Genomic DNA, 20,618 nt, shown 5'->3' on the forward strand with positions numbered 1-20,618 from the left:
TACGTAGCTCAGTGGGCCTTACCTGGTCAAATAACAAAAATCTAGTTCATAGTTTTTTAGGATATGAAGCTACACACTCGAGTACTTGGCTCAGTGTTGAAGACATCGACGCTGGCTCGGAGTGTTGTGGAGAGCGCCTGCCCCAACATCTATAAAGCCTGTGGTGTTGTGCTGTGCTGCTGTGCTGCAGGGGACCCCGGAGATGCCACTGCCATACCTGGAAGCCCCGGGTCAAGGGGCGAACCAGGCTTACCTGGGCAGTCAGGTAAAGCAAATCCATCGCCTCTCACCACTCGTCTCTCAACGCGCATTCCCAGAACGCTTTGATCCTATGTGTAGTGGCGGTGATGGTAAAATCATATTTTAGATCATTAAAAGCTTGTTTAATCATTCATCAGAGGAGTTATTTCCTGCTGGGTGTGTCATGCTGATCCACACCATTATCATCAACATCATTAGCCATGGCCTATCCACTGCTGGATTAAGCGCCTCTTCAGATCGTCGTCGCCATGCCTCGCATGGCCCCATGACGCCCGCAAGCCGTCGTCCTCGTCGATCAGTAATAATCATCCCCTGCCCGTGACTTGTGCTGCACGAGCCCACCTACTCTTTAGCAACACTCAACACAACGTCTCTCCGATCTGCCCGCGTTCCCTCTGCACCATGCGCCGTTCCTCTCCCTGTCCCGCAACCAAGGGTGCGCTTTTCATCTCCCGTCCAATTTTCTCCTTTCCACGCCAAACGTTTCTCATCCGGACGCCAGAGCCGGCTATACGCACCTCGCGGGTTGCCGATGGTCTGCCACGCTTCACGTTAACATCACAGCAATGACACGGAGCGACGTGTGGGTCAGCGCGAGACGCCGCTCTCCGTGTGCGTGACGCTGTGCAGGTGGACGCGGTTTTGAGGGCGACCTGGGCCAGAGGGGACCGAGCGGACTGCCGGGGGTTCTGGGAGCCAAGGGGACGCGGGGAGACCCCGGCCGTGCGGGCACACCCGGTACTGTGCTCGCCGTTGCTCTCCTTCGCCCCATGCCAAAGGGTTGTGAAATGCCCACCGCTGGCTCACGTCCGTCGGGATATATATTAGTGCAGCCTCTTGCATAAAGGAGATCGTGTCGCCTCATAGAATGCAATCGCTCCGCTTGCAGCGAGTGGAGGGATCGGAATGAGGTTTGAAGTGTTTCGGGATTTCCATGTATAGCCCAGGGTGACCCCTAGCGGCAGCTATCTCTGTGTGGCGCAATGTGTACACGGCATCGGCCTGCTAGTGGGCTTTCGGCTGCTAGTAGGGGGGGTCATGTGGTGGACGGACCGTCTTCAGATTATCAGCAGCCCGATAAGATCAGTCGGTGGTGGCGCGCGCCTGAAATTTACCACTACGGAGGCAAAGAGTTGGTGGGCCACAAAAATGTTGTAAAATTCCCATCCCGCGGGTGCCGAGGTCGCTCCATACCCTGGTTTGCTAGGCGATTGCAGTACTGCAACAAATGGATGAATCCCCATCTGTTTCTATCTGTACAGGGACAGAGTGTTGTGCCACCTCGCACATGTGGGTTTTCTCCTGGTTCTCCTCGAGTTTCCTGCAACATGTGCAATCACTCAAGAGTGAAGTTTAGCGCAAATACCCCACTGTAGGGCCACAGAGCTTGGGCAATTTTCGGCACCGGCTCTAGCTGCCTTCCCACTTTATTTGCCGTTCCCCATGACTGCGCTTCACAAATTGATAACTTTGATTTAGGGTGCATCACAAATGATACGGTCATGTCTAAGAAGAAAAAAACGGTGTGTTTCCAAATCAGGAGAATGTACATATGCTGTATGTATGGTGTATGTATGTTGTATGTATGATGTTTGTATGGTGTATGTATGTTGAACTTATTTCACACCGGACGTAACCAAACCGTGGTAATCGGAGGTGCGAATATCACCGTGGAAAGCTCTCTTCCGCTCGATGATTATGAACGCGTTGCTTTAATCTGGCGAGAAGTGTTTCCTATAATCCGAAGATTATGGTGTTGAACGTATTTGATGAGGTGTGCGGTGTTTGTAGCCACGATGAGGGGCGGTGACCACTGTGTGTGTGGTGTGTGTGTGGTGTGTGTGGTGTGTGTGTGTGTGTGGTGTGTGTGTGGTGTGTGTGTGGTGTGCGTATGTGGTGTGTGTGTGGTGTGTGTGTGATGTGTGATGTGTGTATGTGTGGTGTGTGTGTGGTGCGCGTGTGTGGTGTGTGTGTGGTGTGTGTGTGTGATGTGTGTGTGTGTGGTGTGTGTGGTGTGTGTGTGACGTGTGTGGTATGTTTGTGGTGTGTGTGTGTGGTGTGTGTGTGTGGTGTGTGTGGTGTGTGTGTGTGTGGTGTGTGTGTGTGGTGTGTGTGTGGTGTGTGTGGTGTGTGTGTGGTGTGTGTGGTGTGTGTGGTGTGTGATGTGTGTGGTATGACTGTGGTGTGTGTGTGTGTGTGGTGTGTGTGTGTGGTGTGTGTGTGGTGTGTGTGTGGTGTGTGTGTGTGTGCAGGGTTCGCTGGCAATCCAGGCAGTCCGGGTTTGCTGGGCGCCGCGGGGTCTGCGGGCCAGCCAGGGACCCGTGGCACTCCAGGCTCGACAGGACCCACCGGGCAAAAAGGTTTCCTTCGCGACAGCCTCATGACAAACAAACGGGCCGCACTCACCACACTCACTGACGCCGCTCACCACACTGCAGGTCGTAACACTCGCCGCTTCTTCCATCGCACCGCTCCACTTTGGATTCCCTCCCATCGTCTCTTTTTCCACAAGTTCATATTAAAAAAATAACTTCGCTCAATTCAAGAAGACGCGTGACACTCGTGACTATCGCCACCTTCATGCGTGCTGTTTGTTGCCGGCCATTTGTTGTTTTGGACCTTTTGGGCCTGTGCTGAATAACTGCGTAAAAAAATCAATTGACCACATTCACTCACAGCAAGCTGTTCACCGTACTCACCTCATCGCCGCACAGCTGCCTGCCTTGCTCATCCGTGGTTCCTCCTTGTCCCTCTTGAGCCGTTCTCTCTCTCTCTCCTCTTTCGAGAGCGAGCGAATGCTGTGCCCGTTACAAGTTTGATACTGTTATTATTATTGTTTTTGCCGCTGTTGTTATTGTCATATGCGAGTGTTACCTTGTTTTGCCTCGTCAGGTTCCCCTGGATCTCCGGGGACGGACGGACTGGATGGAGTCCCCGGGCAAAAGGGACTCCAAGGATCCCCGGGTGAGTCCGAGCTAACGCCACCTCCCACGTGACTTTCACTCAGACCCATCGATGTCACCTCTACAATAACTCCTCTACCTACGAACATTCGACTTACGAACTTTCAGAGATACGAACAAACGTGTCCGTATGTCCAGTTGCCTGTTCGGACCGAGAGTCGTAAGTTCAACCGCCGCGCAATAAATGGCGGTGGTGTCATCTACATCTGCAGAATGTGAATGAATGAAGAACCAATGGCATCTACAGGAGATTATACAAGTTTTAAAGCCGTTCCCCCTGTGTTTTGTGTACATGCCGTACAACGCCCAAAGGCGTCATCTGGTCCAACCCATGTGAGACTAGGCTCTAAGGAAAGCTGTCTCGGGTGTGGACCAATCAACTTCATGGACAGTGCATACATTATCAGAGTTATGTTTTTTGTTTGCATTATGACTGCAGGTATTGTGATCTATGCAAACATGACTCCTTGTAAAAAAGGTGTCAGTTTTATTGCCAGATAGAAGGGTAAAAAACAAATTATCATATTTTTTTTACTGGCAAATGAGGTTCCAATGGTGTAAACATCTTTGGAATCAACAGGAGTAAAATTGAACAAATCGACTTACGAACTGACCTCTGAAACCTAACTCGTTCCCAAGTAGAGGAGTCCCTGTACATCACACGGCACCATTGTATCTCAACTCACAGCAGTTAGTCGACTGCCAAGCCCCCATCTCTGTAACACAGCATTTTGTGCGTACGTATGTTGAACTTCTTCCACCCCGTACGTAGCCAACCGCGCTACTCGTCACGGCAGTTTGCGTTCATGATGCAATGTTAGCGATGATAATGATGGCAATCGACAGCAGTGGCAATGCTGCTGATTGAAAGAAGGGATGATTCGTATATTCATGATGATTGATGGATGTTGAACATTGTTCGCACCGTACGTAGCCAACCGTGCTAATCGGAGGTGCGGGACAGTGATGATGATGCTGCTGCTGCTGCTGCTAACGATGGAGAATGGTGATGAGCGGCTATCCCATCGCTTCATGACAGTGATGACACTGATGGTGAATTGACGGTAACAATGGTGATGATGATGGTGCGGTACCCCTCGTCGCTGAGCAGGCTCCTCGCTGCCCGGATCTGAGGGCCTCAGTGGTCCCCGTGGTCTCAAGGGCGTTCCCGGTACCCCGGGCCTGGGGATCGGTCCCAGCGGCATCCCCGGGGAAAAGGGAGTCAAGGGGGATATAGGTGAGGCCTGGAAACCAGCCGCCTCCACACTCGGGCTCAAGCAGCTTTATCCATGGGACTCTTTTCTGCCAGGATCAAGTCTCTGTGCTTAATGTAACAGGTGTCTTATTTGGTGTTTGAACATCTAAACACCTCCGGTGTTAAAGCCCTTTTCTTCATTTTATCTCAACACGAGCATCTCCTCGACACCCTCCTCATCCTCATTCTCGTCTTCTAGCTCTTCATTATCATCCTCCCCCACCCCCTCATTATCATCATCATCCTCCTCCACCTGCTCATCCTCCTCATCGTCATCATCATTATCCTCATCATCATCATTATCATCATCATCATCATCCTCCATATCATCAACATTATCCTCATGATCAGCATCATCATCATCCTTCTAGATTTGAAGCTTTCGTGACTGAAGACGGAAGCTTCTGTTGCCTCCGAAACATCGTGATTTTTATTTTATTTTACTTTATTAATTTTAATGTTTTACCTACGTGACTTTACCGAAAAAACCTAAGAACATCATCATCCTCCTAATCATCATCAACATCCTCCTCATCATCATCATCCTCCTCCTCCTCCTCATCATCCTCATCATCATCATCACAAACACCTCCCGTGAAGTGTGGTGGTCTCGTTGTGGACGAGCGCTCTCTCACCGCGTGTGCTCCTGTGTTTGGTTGTGCCCCCGGTCCCGTCCTGTGGTGCCACTCTGCATGGCCGTGCCGGGGGTCGGGTGGCTCTGCAGGCTGCACTGGTGAGTACCGCCTGTTCTCCTCAAACGCGTGTTTTCATAACGCGATTTGGACATCACGCGATGAATGTACGAGGGAAAAGGTGTTTTATACCGCGGATGCGAATTGGGTATAACGCGATCGATTGAACGGAACTATCTTGATTTGAAGCTTTCGTGACTGCAGCAATCCATACTCTTTGGTTCTTTCGGTAAAGTCACGTAGATAGAAAAATAATAGATCACGACGTTTCGATCGCAACGCAAGCAATCGTCATCCGGCGATTGCTTCCGCCGGATGACGATTGCTTGCGTTGCGATCGAAACGTTGTGATCTATAATTTTTTCTACCTACGTGACTTTACCGAAAGAACCAAAGAGTATGAACGGGATTACGTCGCGCGAATAGCATCACGCAAGGCGGGATGCTGCTGGATGTTTCTAGATGCTACCCATGCGACTCAGTCTTTGTTCAACCTGCATGCGCATCTCACGTGGTGTCGCGCACTCTGTGGTGTCTGAACCTCTATACAGGTGAACCGGGTGTCGAGGGTCCCCGTGGTCCCATTGGAGCTCAAGGTTTCCCTGCTCCCCTGCCAGGCGAAGAAGGGGACCAGGGTCCCTCAGGAGCACAAGGATTTCCAGGTAGAGAGCCATCCTAAACCCCGTCTTCCTGATCCCCCGTCTTCCTAAACCCCGTCTTCCTGAATCCCCGTCTTCCTGAACGTCCATCTTCCTGAACCCCCGTCTCCCTGAACCCCCATCTTTATGGACCTGTGTATCTGAAGCCCTGTCACTGAGCCATGTCGTATGCTGCTAAGTCCTGGCGCATTTTAATTATCGCGCTACAGGGGGCGTTTGTGTCCACGAAATCGATTCCATTTGCCCGCGACCTCCCTTACAATCGTGTCATGGTGAGTACAATGGACGTGCAATTCCAGAGGTCACCGGTTTTTGCTTTAACGCCACTTGAAACGAAGCGACGAGTTTCTTAAACCCGCCTCCCCCCGAATCTGTTCACCAAGCAGTATAAATGTGTGCGGCACAGTTAGTCTGTGATTGGCAGGTCCGCGTGTGGCGGGGGTAAAATGTGGGTCCTCTCACCTATTGCATCTCGTCAAGGAACATAAACCACCACGCGAACTCCGGCCATTCCTCGCAGCAGCGGCTTTTAGCTAACCATCGCACAAAGACGGTCACTGCATCGCGCGGCGCTTTCAGATGCGCTTCTGCGGCCGTCTGGAACGCTCTTCCTTACGATATTAGGAAGCCACTGGAGCTATGAACTATTAAATCATCGAAATTTTAAACTAATTTCTTGAGAACTGCTTTTTGTGTTGTAGTTTGTTGTCCTTCCCACGAACCTCCAATTAGCATGATTGGCTACGTACGGTGCGACAGAAGTTCAAGATACATATTAGAAAACATCTGACCAGCATGGAAGAGTCGGAGAAAATAACCTCTTGAAGGGGTCCTCGAGAACTCCATTCACTGGAAGCCCTTCCGCCACCAGTGGGGCGGGCGGGCGGGCGAGCGAGCGATTGGAGGGCAGCTCCTTTGCCTCTTGTTTGTGCGTACAAGCGCTGCGACCACGTGCTGGCTTGCAGGTCCAAGAGGCAAGTTTGGGCCCTCCGGCACACCCGGCCTCACTGGAGCCAAGGGAGTGGAGGGGCCACCTGGAGATAATGGGCCGGACGGCCCAGCAGGGCCCACGGGCAACGGTGGACGACCTGGCGTGCCCGGCCCTCCTGGGAGCACCGGCCTAAAGGGTGGGTGTGTGTGTGTTTTTGTTGTGCGGAGCGGGAGTGTGGTGCAGCGGTTCGCATGCTGCACTACGAACGCGGCGACACGAGTTCAACAGCTACGATTACCTGAACCGATCCTGGGCCTCCCCTAGGTCGCCTCAGCCTCAAATGAGTACCTGGCTGCCGGCCTCCGCCCTTGGTCATGTGGGGCCCTTGGTCATGTGACCACATGATCACATGACCAAGGGCCCCAGATGACCAAGGGTCACATGACCAAGGTTTCCTCAATCCTGGCTAAGCTAAATGGGGAGCGGTGGCACAGCGGTTAGCGCGTCGCGCGCCACGAACCCGGCGTTCCCCAAGTTCGATTCCCCGCTCACGGCCACCAGCACCAGTGGCGATTATCTGAAACCGGTCCTGGGCCTCCCCTAATGCTGACTCAGCCTCAAATGAGTACCCGGTGCCGTGCGGTGTGTAGTACACATCGGCACTAGGGAGACAAAGGTGGCCGGGCGTGGTTTTGGCCACCAACCCCCTCGTGCCATGCCGGCCTTCATAGGTGCTACTCATACCTGTCAACCCCTTATCAGTGCCCTACCTTACTACAGACCAATTCAGACCTGAGTGGTCATCCCGTGCCCCTTATAACTCTCAACGTTCATCCTACAAAGTGCCATATTTTGCCCGTATTGAAATGGCTGTGCGCCGTATGGACCTGAAAACTCAATTTCCCTGTTCAAGAATACGGGGTAAACCGTATGGGTTGACAGCTGTGGCTACTCGCTAACAGCACTTGCCCCAACATTACGTTCAGGCTATACGGGGGATCTTTGTCCGCCCTCAATGTGACCCCTCTCCTCCCCCATCAGGGATTTATTTCTCACTGAATATTTTATGGTGGAGTACATGGCAAGTACAGTAATTCGTAGCCACGGACATAAGGAGATGTCGTGTGCCGGGTGATTAAATATTTTCTGGGGTTACCTACATGGACATCGCCAGCTGAAGTTAAGCCCTTGACACCCATGCAGTTGCTGGCAAATTGTTACCATTCAGCCAGCAGTCAGCCCTTGGCTGGTACTACAAAAAACGCTGTACATTTCCAGTAGCACGCCAGCATCGGCGACCGTCATGGGTGAGTTCAGGAGGATTAAAGTTTATTTTGCTGAACCAGCTGAGAAGTCAAGAGGCAAGGGTCGGAGTCTCATGTGGCTGTGTGACCTGGGTGACCGAAATGCCCAATTTTTTTTTTTAAACAGTTCGGCATTTGAAGCATATAGAACTCGGGGCAAAAAATACGTGAAATTAAAACAAAACCGCACAAACGTGAGTCGTTGTTAAACAATGAATTCCCCGGAGCGTGAGTTGGCTCGCCGCGGATTATTTTTAGACTGTGGGGCCCTTTTGCGTGGAATTCATCCGGCACAGTTTCCCTGTTTGTTCGGGAACACGTTCGCTGTTACCCTGGGCACAGCTTTACCTTCCATGTAAGGGACGTCCTCACCTGTTATCAGAATATGTATTTACCTGAATACAACCTTGAATGTCTCACGAGCTGTGGTGCAGTGCTTCGCGCATTGCGCTACGAACTTGGTCGACCTAAGTTTGAATCCCGGGCCACAGCTACAATCAGCGGCGGGTGATATCTGAACCTGTCCTGGTCCTCCGCTAGGTTGCCTCGGCTGTACATGACTATCTGGTGTGGTGTGTAAACTCCAACACTGGGGAGGCAAAGGTGACTGGGTATGGTGGTAGCCACATCATCTCCTCGTGGGCCGTGCCGACCTTCGTAGATTCTCGCTAGCGGCACTTGCCCCAACTGTATGTCAAGGCTATACGGGGGATCTTTGTCTTGTTGTGCCCTCAGGACCGCGGGGAGACGCTGGCTCTCAGGGTCCCATCGGAACGCGGGGTTTCCCGGGCGATCCAGGATCTGCTGGAACGAAGGGAAGCACGGGACCTACAGGTAACCTCGTCGCACTGAAGTAGGCACGTGATTATACCCATCATGCCCCAAAGCATCGACGTATGGAAGTATTATCATAAACACCGCGCCTCCGATTAGCACGGTACGGTGCAAAAGAAGTTCAACATACATGCACCGTTAATATCCCGATATAGGGCCACAGAGCTTGGCCAATTGTTGGTAGGGCCGGTTCTGGCTGCTGCCTTCCCACTCGTTTGTGGTCGTCCCACACCTCTGAGGACAGCGCCCAAAACGGTGATGACGTTGACTATGACGATATTGATGACGACGAAGAAGAAGATGATGAGGATGATGATGATGATCAACTACGATGATGACAATTGTTGTTGACGATGATGAAGATGATGTTGACGTCAGCGCATGTCACACATCGTCGTTCCCGACCACGTCGTGACGAGACCCCACCGAGTAGAATGTCAACGTCGCCGTTCGTCTCCGCAGGCGTCGCGGGTGGCCAGGGCCCTCCAGGCCCGCCCGGGAAGCCAATGAAGGTCCAAGCGGCACCCGGGTCCAACGGCCTTCCCGGGATGCCGGGTCAGATGGGCTTCAAGGGCGACGCTGGAGCCAAGGGCCTGCAGGGCCAGTCAGGTGAGGCTCGGAGCGGGGGTGGCAGGATCCTCCGTGGCGATGGCAGCGGAACTCCTAAGGGAACTTGGGGGAGCAGGGGCAGCCAAACCGTGGGGCTCGCGAGGCGGACGGCGTTCTTGCACAGCCGACGTGCGGCTCCATTGACGGGCACAGGAATTGTGCCACTTTTCGGTGTGAAATGTCATTTCAGTTGCCATCTTTGAACACGTCAAAGTGTACAGTTTGTCTTCCTGACGAAATAAACATCGGATTGAAACTAGTCCTTAATAATTTGGCGGCACGTCGCTTCGGTAAGAAGAGCGTCTTCTGTTGTCCCTCTGCCTCGCTGTTGCACACAGACGCTGGGCGTGCGTGTGTGTGTGGAGTTGACCTCGTGACCCCAGCATGTGTGCGTGTTGATGTGTGTGCGGAGCGGTCGTGCGGCGGTGACCCCGGGGTCCCGAATAAACGGAAGTCAAAATCGTAATTAATTTATTTATTTTTGGCAACTCCGTCCCACCGCGCACGTAAACGCCGCGACCCGCCTGGTGCAGATCGTTCTATTGTCACATCGTGTCCAAGCGCAGCAGTGAGGACGAATGCGCACAAGAGCTGAACAAGCGAATGCACTCCATGCTCGGGTATGGGCAGGATCACAGGTCTTATCCAAAGCTGATCAAACTACTCTTCAGGACTTAAGTCCTTTATTTGTCATCACGGTATGCATAATACAGTGAAACTGCTCTCTTATCGTTATAATTATATATGTCTGCAGCCAGGATGAATCGATGACAATCCTATTACCTGCAGATATTTAACAGATGAGATGCGTTGCACCGTTAATTCCTCCTGTTTGATAATACTTCTCTTGTCCGTATGCATCTGTGCAGATAGGGGTTTTTTTGCGGATAAGCCATATTCCCCACATACCGCTCGTATCAATATGGATAAGAGGAGCAGCGACCCACTACTTTGTAGAGTAACATTGGTATAAACGCTTCTTACAATATGAACAGCGCATTGAAAACGCGTACTATTTTATGTACTGTTTACAAAGTGTGTTCACATATCCACACTGAGAAACACGATGATTCACAGAGGGGTGTCAATTATTTTTTCGATATTGTATTTAAATAGAGGTACTACAAGTAAGTAGTTTTCAGTTTTAAAGGCATAGTTTAACAAGACAACACTTGCCACTATCCTTCAAACACATTGGTGAAAAGAGTAAAAAATTTGTTTACATTATAATATAATGTTTATGCAAGAGCCGGGGGCTTATGGGACCCCGGGGTCCCGCCAAAAGGTTAAATTATCTGAACCTGTTCTGGGCCTCCCCTATATTGCCTTAGCCTCAAATGAGTACCTGGCGCGGTGCGTAAACATCGCCACTGGGGAGACAAAGGTGGCCGGGCCTGCTGGCCTCCGTAGGTGTTCGCTAACAGCACTTGCCCCAAAAGTCTGTGAGGGCTACGAGGGGGATCTTTGTCATTGTGTGCGCGTGTGTTATTGTACAGGGGATCGGGGCAACCGTGGGCTGCCCGGCCTGAATGGTCGGGACGGGCGGCCCGGTGCCGCGGGGTCGACCGGCGACCCCGGCAACTCAGGATTCCCCGGAAAGATCGGGCCGCAAGGTGAGGGCTCGCGCCGTGGCCTCACGGTGCGAGAACACGGTGCGGTAGTGCGGTGGTGCGGTGGTGCGGTAGTGCGGTGGTGCGGAGGGGCGGCGGTGTGGGGTGCGGTAGTGCGGTGGTGCGGTAGTGCGGTGGTGCGGTGGTGCGGTAGTGCGGTGGTGCGGTAGTGCGGTGGTGCGGTAGTGCGGTAGTGCGGTGGTGCGGTAGTGCGGTGACTGATGCAGTGTGGGTGCAATATCACGAGGGGGAAGAGACGCCGGGCACTGCAATGATGATCTTTTATGTTAAGCTAAACCTCGTCTTTGTCTAAATCCTCATCCTAAACCAGGGGTCGGCAACCTACGGCTCCGGAGCCGCATGCGGCTCTTTACGGGCTGCTTCTTGACGATATGTACGTATGTACAGTATGTACTCAGATGCATTGCGGCTCTTGAAATACTGAATTTTGTACCGAATTGGAAAGAAATGGCTCTTCTTGTTATTTTGGTTGCCGACCCCTGTCCTAAACCAAGCTCGTCTTTGCCCAAGAACCTCACATAAACCCTTCTCACAACGCTGTCCTTCGCCTTAACCCCACGTGTAAGCAAATTCCTCACGTTAATAGCAACTCGCAACACAAACCCACGCCCTCCAACCTACTCCCAACCCATCTCCGTTATTCACGCGGACCAAGAGGACGGTGGTGCTGGAGTCGACGCGATTTTGTGGAGGCCCTGGGAAATCCGCGAGTGAAGTTGCAGGGATGCATGCGACCCCCGTGCGAGGAATTCCCTGTCTCTCTCAGGTCGTCGCCACGGTGGCGAGATGTTAACTACCTCGTCTGGTACACAAGAGGTCGTGGTTTGAAGCTTTCGTGACTGCAGGAATCCATACTCTTTGGTTCTTTCGGTAAAGTCACGTAACGTCGTGATTTTTTTTATTTTTTGTTTTATTTTCTTTTTCTACCTACGTGACTTTACCAAAAGAACCAAAGGGTAAGAGGTCGTGGGTTCGATTCCAACCCTGACGCCTATTGTATTTTGGAATGTGCGTGTCTCTCTCTCTCTCTCCCTCCCACGCAGTCGCGTGGATTTTTCTTCGGGTCCTCCGGTTTTTCCCTCCCATCATTTGTGGCCAGGTCTCTTTTGAAGTAGCGCTATACAGCTCAGTGGCTTTTACCTGGTTAAAACACATATATAACAGTTGCCATGCTCCATGTAACTTGCAAAGGTTGCGAAGCTTTATCTGGTTTCGCCATCGATGCGCACACGGGGTCTTTGCGTGCGAGCGGCTTTAGTTGGCCGACATTTAAAGGCGTGGGACGGGGGGGGGACACCGCGATTGTTTCGTCAGCGGCGGACAGCTGTCCCATTGGGGGACTCGTTCTAAAAATAGATGCGGGGAAGGCGAATAGCGAACGCCTCGTGCGAGTCGTGAGGACAGGTTTGCGTTTTGCGGGCGCGCGGGTGTGCGCCACCCGTGTCCGCACGTGCGTTGCATCGCGTAGAGCTGCGTGAGGTTCTTTGTGAGCGAGCGAGCGAACGTCACAGGCATGCGGAGTGATGGTAGAGCCGTGGCCTTATCTGCCCCGGCCACCGCCGTCCAACCCGAGGGCCAGGCCTGACCACAAGAGGGGAAGCGGGCCGCTAAGCGCTGCCTCTATTGTGCACGGCGCCTCTGGCCAAATCGACCCCGGAGTGCGCCCGACACGAAATGACATGTCACGATTCAACGATTATCGCCATATCAGTTTCCCGTATTTTTTTTTATAATTGCGTCTTACAATTTCATCGTCTTGTTTTGATGCTTTAAAGTTCTGTTGAGTAGGAACGCGGATTGCTTAAACGTTCTTCAACTGCGGTTCACTCAACGCAAACCTGCCACGAGCCTTGCAATCAGTGCAACTTTACAATCTATAAAACTCTTAGCACGCTCGTGCTTTCAGAAATATAGGACGTCGTGTAACCACCACGCCGGCAATTACTCAGGAACCCGTTCTCCGCAGCAATACTTGCAGGGTAATATCTGGACATTTATTTTACGTCATTTAACTACACGTCACGATAAAAATGAATTGAACCTTTTTATTGTCTTGTCTGTAACCTTGACAGGGGGGGGTGAAGTTTTGAAGGGCATTTAAGATAGCGACGAGATTCACAATGCGACCATGTTCCGCACAACGAACGGCGCGATAACCGTGGATCGTGCGACCTGATCATCTCGCCCACTCGCCTGTCCCACTCGCGCAGGCTCAGCGGGCCGGAGCGGAACTCCCGGCCCGGCGGGGATGCCGGGCCGCGGCATGAACGTGGGCTTCCTGCTCGTGAAGCACAGCCAGACGGACGGCGTGCCCATGTGCCCCGTGGGCATGGGCCGAGTGTGGGACGGCTTCAGCCTGCTGTACGTGGAGGGCAGCGAGAAGGCCCACAACCAGGACCTGGGTGAGTGGACCATCGCTCCGAGCACGCTCACCGCCCTCCGACTCTCCTCCGCATCGTCGTCGTTGTCATCATCGCCATCGCTACACCCAACGTCATCATCGCCATCGCTACACCATACGTCATCACGATAAAGACTCGGGAGCCTCTCTGAGTGGAGTTTGTTTGTTCGGCATGGATTTCCTCCAGGTTCTCCCGTTTCCTTCTGTGGCTAAAAAAAAACATGAAATATAACTGGTATTGGCCAAACATCCCAAATGCTGAGAGATTATGCACACGCACACAGCAACAACGCTCTGACTGCGAAAACTTGGCAGGACACTCCTGAAAATGATTCTGGATACTCAGTGAGGCGTTGCTGGCTTAAGCGCGCCTAACACACAAAATAATGAGAATCATTTGGCCTCTCTCGAGGCTATGTTTTGGCTTTCGGACCTGGACATGGAATTGTGAGTATCTGTGCGAAGCCGTACACAAGAACGAATCATTCACAATCACTCTACCACGACCCTTGACCTTTGCGTAGGAGTCCTGACGCACTGTTGACCTAACCACACGGGCCGTGCGTGTGTGGCGTTGACCTTTGTACCCGGGAAGCGAAGCGGAGTTGTTCGTAACCAGCGAGAAATTGTATTATTCGTAAAAATATGTTTTATCACAGTTGCTAAGCACACTGAAAACAATTCCCAAAAGGCCAAGCGGTCAGCAACATATAGCACTTTATGAATTCAAACATTTTTGGGTCAGATCGCCGAGTGAGTAAAATGTGCGTCATACACCCTTCCTCCTCCCGACAAGGCCAATTCATAAAGTTGTCACGCGATGAACAAACACGCCAATGTATCACTGCTTCAGCAGCAGCAGCACCAGCGGCAGTGTTCGTGTTGGAGAGCGATTCTCAAAATTTAGCAATTGAGTGCGGACGTTTCGCTGGTAGTTACAGCCAACATCATCATCGCGCAGTTGCCAAAATATGAAAACGTCCTCCAGTCTTGGGCCTTATTGATGTTTTTGTCAGTTTAGGCCACGGAATGATCTGGCCCGAAGTTTTTCCGTGTAACCCCTCCACTACCTGGCAGAGCCAAACAAGTTACACGTTCCTGTATTGCTACACAATCACGAAACATAATATTGGCCGTGAAATTCTACACGTTCAGTTAGCACAAGCTCAGAGTGAACACGTGTATTCAATTGAGCGAGGTTATAAGAACCCTGGGGGAAAGAGACGGAGGGAGATTCCATTGTGGAGCAGTGCGATGGAAGAAGCAGAAAGAGAGAAGTCTTGTGACCTGCAGTGTGGTGAGTGGGTGGGTAGGTGAGTGGGTGAGTGAGTGCGTTATGACCTGTAGCATGGTGAGTGAGTGTGTTGTGACCTGTAGTGTGGTGAGTGGGAAGGTTAGTGGGGTGAGTGAGTGGGTGGGTGAGTGGATGGGTGAGTGTGTGGGTGGGTGGGTGAGTGGGTGGATGAGTGGATGAGTGGATGGGTGAGTGAGTTGGGTGAGTGGGTGGGTGGGTGAGTGAGTGGGCGGGTGGGTGAGTGAGTGAGTCAGTGAGTGGGTGGGCGAGTGAGTGAGTGAGTGGGTGAGTGGGTGGGTGGGTGAGTGGGTGGGTGGGTGAGTGGGTGGGTGGGCGAGTGAGTGGGTGGGCGAGTGAGTGAGTGAGTAAGTGGGTGAGAGGGTGGGTGGGTGGGCGAGTGAGTGGGTGGGCGAGTGAGTGAGTGGGCGAGTGAGTGAGTGTGTTGTGACCTGCAGTGTGGTGCTTGGACACTACTATTGGGACAAAACGATCTGGCAGCTGCTGTTTCCCTTGCGTGGTTGTGCTTCCCGCATCTACGGGGCACTTCCCGCTGACTAAAGGCCACGCTCGTTCGATGGGGAAGCCCGCTCGCCCACGCCATTCCCTGTTCCTCCCACGCAGCCCACGATGGTTCGCGCTACCCCCCTCTGCATGCACAATGCACAAGCCTGGCGTTGGGGAACAGTGGTGCAGTGGTTGGCTCACTGCGCTACGAACCCTGCGACCTTCAATTGATTCCCGGCTGTGGCCAACATCAGGGGCGAATGATATCCTAACCGGGCCTGGGTGTCCCCTACGTCCATTCAACTTAAAATTAGTATCTAGTGGGGTGTCTAAAAAACAGTACTTGGCGAGACAAGGGTAGCCCAGGCACGGTGCGTATCACACCACACCATCTTGCGCTGTGCTAAAATTCTTAGGTGCTCACTAACAGCACTTGCCCCAACAGTCTGTGAGGTGATACGGGGGATCTCTGTCTTGGTGTACGGAGTGCGCACGTTCTCACGTGGCTGCACGTGCGAATGACTCATTGTCGATTGTTGGGCCTGGCGGATAGGGAACCACGCTGCGCGATGGTGATTACGGGAATATTTATTCTCCGGAGAAAGAGGCGATCAGTCGCAGGCAGAAACTGTGGGTGGGGAGGGGGGGGACAGGGAACCGGCAGCGCTGGTGGCTGGGGCAAGGGAGTTCCAGAGCCATGGGGGGCAGCGGAGGAGAATGAGCGACCTTCCACCGAATGGAGGTCCACCGTGCCATGTGACGTACCAGCGTGATAGACTAGAACAGTGGTTCTCAAAGTGTGGTCCTTTGACCACCAGTGGTCCGTGACGGTCCTTCAGGTGGTCTGCGGGACTGCAGGTTGAGCCGGAAATAATGACAAAGTTGATCCCTTTTGTTTTGGACATTAATTCATACTTGACACATGATGATATTTAATTAAACAAAATTAAGTTAGGTAAACTACCCTGATTAAACTACGCAAACCCTAAGATAAAATCCCCCCCCATAAAAACCTTAGAGCTGCGTAAAATATATCTACTTTATTTTCCGGTAATATGAATCATGTTGTATTGCTGGCATTTAGAGAGAGAAGCGAAATGTACCGCGCAATGCCACGTTACGTCCCATGCACCGCGCCATCGAACCCTCACTACCAACGAGCCCCAACGTTTCGCCTGACCCCGCCACCGCAACCCCCCCCACACACCAGGGCTGGCCGGCTCCTGCCTGCCACGCTTCAGCACCATGCCCTTCGTCTACTGCAACATCAACGAGGTGTGCAACTATGCCTCGCGCAACGACAAGTCCTACTGGCTCTCCACGACGGCGCCCATCCCCATGATGCCCGTGGCCGACGACGACATCCGGCCGTACGTCAGCCGCTGCGCGGTGTGCGAGGCTCCGGCGCAGGCCATCGCCGTGCACAGCCAGGACGTGAGCATCCCGGCGTGCCCCGTGGGATACCGCAGCCTCTGGATCGGCTACTCCTTCCTCATGGTGAGAGAGAGGCGGTGGGAATTGGGGGTCCCGGTGAACGTGGAAGGTTTGAGGCACCAACGTCGGTGGACGTTGGCCCGACGTCAAAGTTGGCCCGGCGTTGCGTGTTTACGGGCGCGAGTCGTAGTGTGGCTTTTACAGGGAGGAACAATGTTCCACACTGCACACCAGGGATTATTTATCTGTCTGACTGTCTGTTTGTCTGTCGTACATAATATATAATACACACAGCTCTTTGATTGGTGGAGACCTTACAAACAGCTCTTTGATTGGTGGAGACCTACTGCCGGGTACGGAGAGGGGAGGTGCCTAAGGGAGGAGGGTCAGGGGAGGGGCCTAAGGAAGGGGGGAGTCAGGAGAGGGGCCTGAGGGGGGGGGTCAGGGGAGGGGCCTGAGGGGAGGGTCAGCGGAGGGGCCTGAGGGAGGGGGGGTCAGGGGAGGGGCTTAAGGATATGGGGGGGGTGCTCAGGGGAGGGGCCTAACAGAAGGGGGGTTAGGGGAGGGGCCTAAGGGAAGGGGGGTCAGGGGAGGGGCCTGATGATATGGGGGGGGGTCAGGGGAGGGGCCTAAGGGAGGAGGGGCCTAAGGGAGGGGGGGGCGATAGTTCAGGGGGCTGTCTGCCTGGCTACCTAAAGTCAAGTTATCTTGTATACATACAGGTAGGAACAACAGGTTCCACACTGCCCACCAGGGATTATTTGTCTGTCTGTCGTGCACGAATGCGCTGTCCAACCAAGTTCCTACCTGCCCACTCCGAAGGAACGTGTTTCGTCGTCGTTGATGTTTGTTCGTTTGTGTAACGGTTGCTATGGACAGGCCCAAAGTTCCAAAATGCCCAGTGGCCAGAAACTTAACAGCACGGTTGATGCTGTTGTAATGCTGTTACTCACCCCTATACTGGGCATCTCTGAGAAAGAGCTTTATAGCTCATCGGATTCCTCCAGTATAAATAAATATTCTGATTCTATAATGCTCTTGTTGTTGGTGTCGGCCTGTAACTTCCCACTGCAGGGCAAAAGTCTTACCCCACACTCTCCCATTCCTCCCTTCCCTTCGTTGCTGCTGCCTGGTAGCAGCCTCCGAACTCTTTGATGTCGCTATTGCTGCTGCCTCCTCTCCCGCTAGCTTCCTCTGCTCACGTTGCTTTCTCTGGGTTTTAATCGCTTGGAGCTTCTCGAATTGAGCAAAGGTTAAAGGGACTTGGGAAACGAGACTGTTGGGAGATAATTTACCTGCGGTATGGTGGCCGAATTACAGAACGTTTGGTTTGCGATTGATTTTGATTCGAAGCTTTCGTGACTGCAGGAATCCATACTCTTTGGTTCTTTCAGTAAAGTCACGTAGGTAGAAAATAAAATAAATAACGACGTTTCGGGCGCAACACAAGAGTTTGTGATTGATTGTGCACACTGTCCGCCACAGCAGAGGCCACTCTGCGTGACTATGCACTACATTTCTGCTGCCCTTCCATTGTAACGCGAATCTTTCGTCCTGTTTGACCAATACGGCGCCTGCCTCGGACGCACCAAATGCAATAACGTGCCCTCAGATTGCCGGTTTCGAGCCACCCATCTTTAACCGGCCTCGACGTTTGCTGCATTTGTTGCATTTTATTCCATCGGCGGGTTTTCTAGTGGCCCGAACCTGTCTGCAAAATCGTCCACGTGTGTCCATTCGTGCCTGCCTCTGCTCAAATCCCACTTTTCCCACGCGTACCCCACCCACCCGCCCCCTCCAACAGCACACGGCCGCGGGCGCGGAGGGCGGCGGGCAGTCACTGGCGTCTCCGGGCTCGTGCCTCGAGGACTTCCGCGCCACCCCCTTCATCGAGTGCAACGGCGCCCGCGGCACCTGCCACTTCTTCGCCAACAAGTACAGCTTCTGGCTCACGGCCGTGGAGGAGGCCGAGCAGTTCGCCGAGGCGCCGCGCCCAGAGACGCTCAAGGCCGGGCAGCCGCGCACCCGCGTCAGCCGCTGCCAGGTGTGCATGAAGAACCTCTAGTCGGGACGACGCCGTCAGCCCGCCCGCCCGCCCGCCAGCCGCCCACCCACGCGTACGGGCAGACTCGCCGGTTCCCCCCCCCCTCTCTCTCGTTCGTCGCACGCGGCTCGGTCGCCTCCGCCGCCACCGGAGGATTCGCTGCAGTGGTGGCTGGGTTTGGGGAGGGGTCAATGTAAAAACTAGAGAGGTCGGGGGGGGGGGCACGGCACCATCGATGTTAAGCAAACGTGAGCCAGCGGGAGTCACGGTAGGATCGGCTTTCGTGTGTCGTGCATTCTACCTCGGGCTGTCTCACCCCGCCGCCCGTGTGTGGATGGGGTAGGGGCTGTTGTTCATGGTTATGGGATTTCGCCAAACCCGGGGAAAAGTTTGAAGGAAAAACCGCTACTGGTGCTAAATATTTTACCGACGTTTTTTTGACTTGACTAAGAATATAGAAGGGGAGGAGGGGGCTGAGCCTCCAGCTTGGGGATGCTCAGCCCCCCAGCCCCCCGACCCCACCACCCCACCCCTCCACGCCCTCCCAGTCCCCCCACGCCCCCCAATGACGCCACAGGGCTTAAACCTTGTCTGGGCAGAATCTCCTAAATTATGTTACATCGTCTTGTCGTTGAGCTCGTTTGGACTGCAAAGCAAGTAAAGGGTGTGCTGTGTGCCAGGCTGACCAAAATGTGGCGGCTGTCGGACGCTGTCTGTCGCAAAAGGGGGTGGGCGGGACGGGAGGGGGGGGTTGGGTGGGGGGTTTTGATGCCATCGACGAGGCCGAGGAGGTGCCATGGTAAATGAGCCATTCCGTTTGGAGGTTGAGCCTCGACAACGTTCCGAGTGATCGTTCCCAGCTGCTGCTGCTGCCCGCTTCACGATGCACGGCGCTGGGGGAGTGGCGAGCTCACGGCGCACGCACGGCCGTGTGGGTACCAGTGGAAGCACCGCCACCACCGCCACCGTACGGGGCAGCTTTGTCCGCCCGACGTGCGTGGACACCAGCAGGAGTTGTCTCCCCAACGCCGAGGAGGACGTGGGATGCCTCTGGATACAAACCCAGCGTTACCACTCCAGTCACCACTGTCGTCGTCGTCATCCGCATGTGGCCGTTACGGTTTTCGTTTATGTCGTTGTTTTGTTTGTTGTCGGGGAGACTCGCCTGGGGCCGAGCTTAGCCGCAGCTTGCGATGTCGCGACACGTGCGTGCCCACGTGCTCACGCACACACCTACGAATGAATATGCACGTGTATAGACATACGCATGAGCACGTGTACACACGCATGCAACATAATTACGAAAATGTTATGTTTAGTTTTATATACAGCGTGGTCGTTCATTCCAATTGCATCCCACATTCGCTGATGAACCGAGTGGGAAGGCAACAGCCCAAGCAGTGAGCTGGTACCAACAATAGACCAAGCTCTGCAGTGCTCTATATATTAAGATGTTTCCAGCCAATCAGATGAGTGTTCATACATATTGGAGGAAACTGGAGCATCTGGAGAAAACCCCTTGTGTGCAAGGGAGCAAAGAAGGGACAGATTATATAAAAAAAAAACTAAACTTTTAATTTGACCAGGCGAGGCCCACTGAGCTATGCAGAAGCGACAATGATAGCTCAACGAAGTTGCTTATCACGTGGAAAATTTTAGCAGCCAAATACTCTCTCGCTGCTCCCACCGGTGCTGGATTACAAGCCACGTGCGTAGGCACCACCGCCTGGCTACTTGCATACTCAGACACTCATGCGTGTGTACGCGTAGACATGCGTGCACTGCGACATGTATTAGGGATT

General features: G+C 53.3%; 1 protein-coding gene across 4 annotated transcripts in view; it reads left to right on the forward strand.

Annotated features, from left to right (window-relative positions):
* Positions 1-19,535, forward strand: part of LOC144950057 (uncharacterized) — a 132,367-nt gene extending 112,832 nt beyond the window's left edge. For all 4 annotated transcript variants that reach the window (XM_078880042.1, XM_078880043.1, XM_078880044.1 and 1 more), the window contains 14 exons: positions 191-265; positions 892-999; positions 2,514-2,621; positions 3,154-3,225; positions 4,336-4,461; positions 5,204-5,212; positions 5,723-5,833; positions 6,796-6,957; positions 8,801-8,899; positions 9,362-9,508; positions 11,005-11,121; positions 13,350-13,541; positions 16,549-16,835; positions 18,577-19,535. In XM_078880042.1, coding sequence (XP_078736168.1) covers positions 191-265; positions 892-999; positions 2,514-2,621; positions 3,154-3,225; positions 4,336-4,461; positions 5,204-5,212; positions 5,723-5,833; positions 6,796-6,957; positions 8,801-8,899; positions 9,362-9,508; positions 11,005-11,121; positions 13,350-13,541; positions 16,549-16,835; positions 18,577-18,837 — 1,874 coding nt within the window. In that variant the 3' untranslated portion in view covers positions 18,838-19,535. The remainder of the gene's footprint in view (positions 1-190; positions 266-891; positions 1,000-2,513; positions 2,622-3,153; positions 3,226-4,335; positions 4,462-5,203; positions 5,213-5,722; positions 5,834-6,795; positions 6,958-8,800; positions 8,900-9,361; positions 9,509-11,004; positions 11,122-13,349; positions 13,542-16,548; positions 16,836-18,576) is intronic.
* Positions 19,536-20,618: the final 1,083 nt, after the last annotated feature.

This window comes from Lampetra fluviatilis, chromosome 56 (assembly GCF_964198595.1).
Source record: "Lampetra fluviatilis chromosome 56, kcLamFluv1.1, whole genome shotgun sequence".
NCBI classification, from domain to species: Eukaryota; Metazoa; Chordata; class Hyperoartia; order Petromyzontiformes; family Petromyzontidae; genus Lampetra; species Lampetra fluviatilis.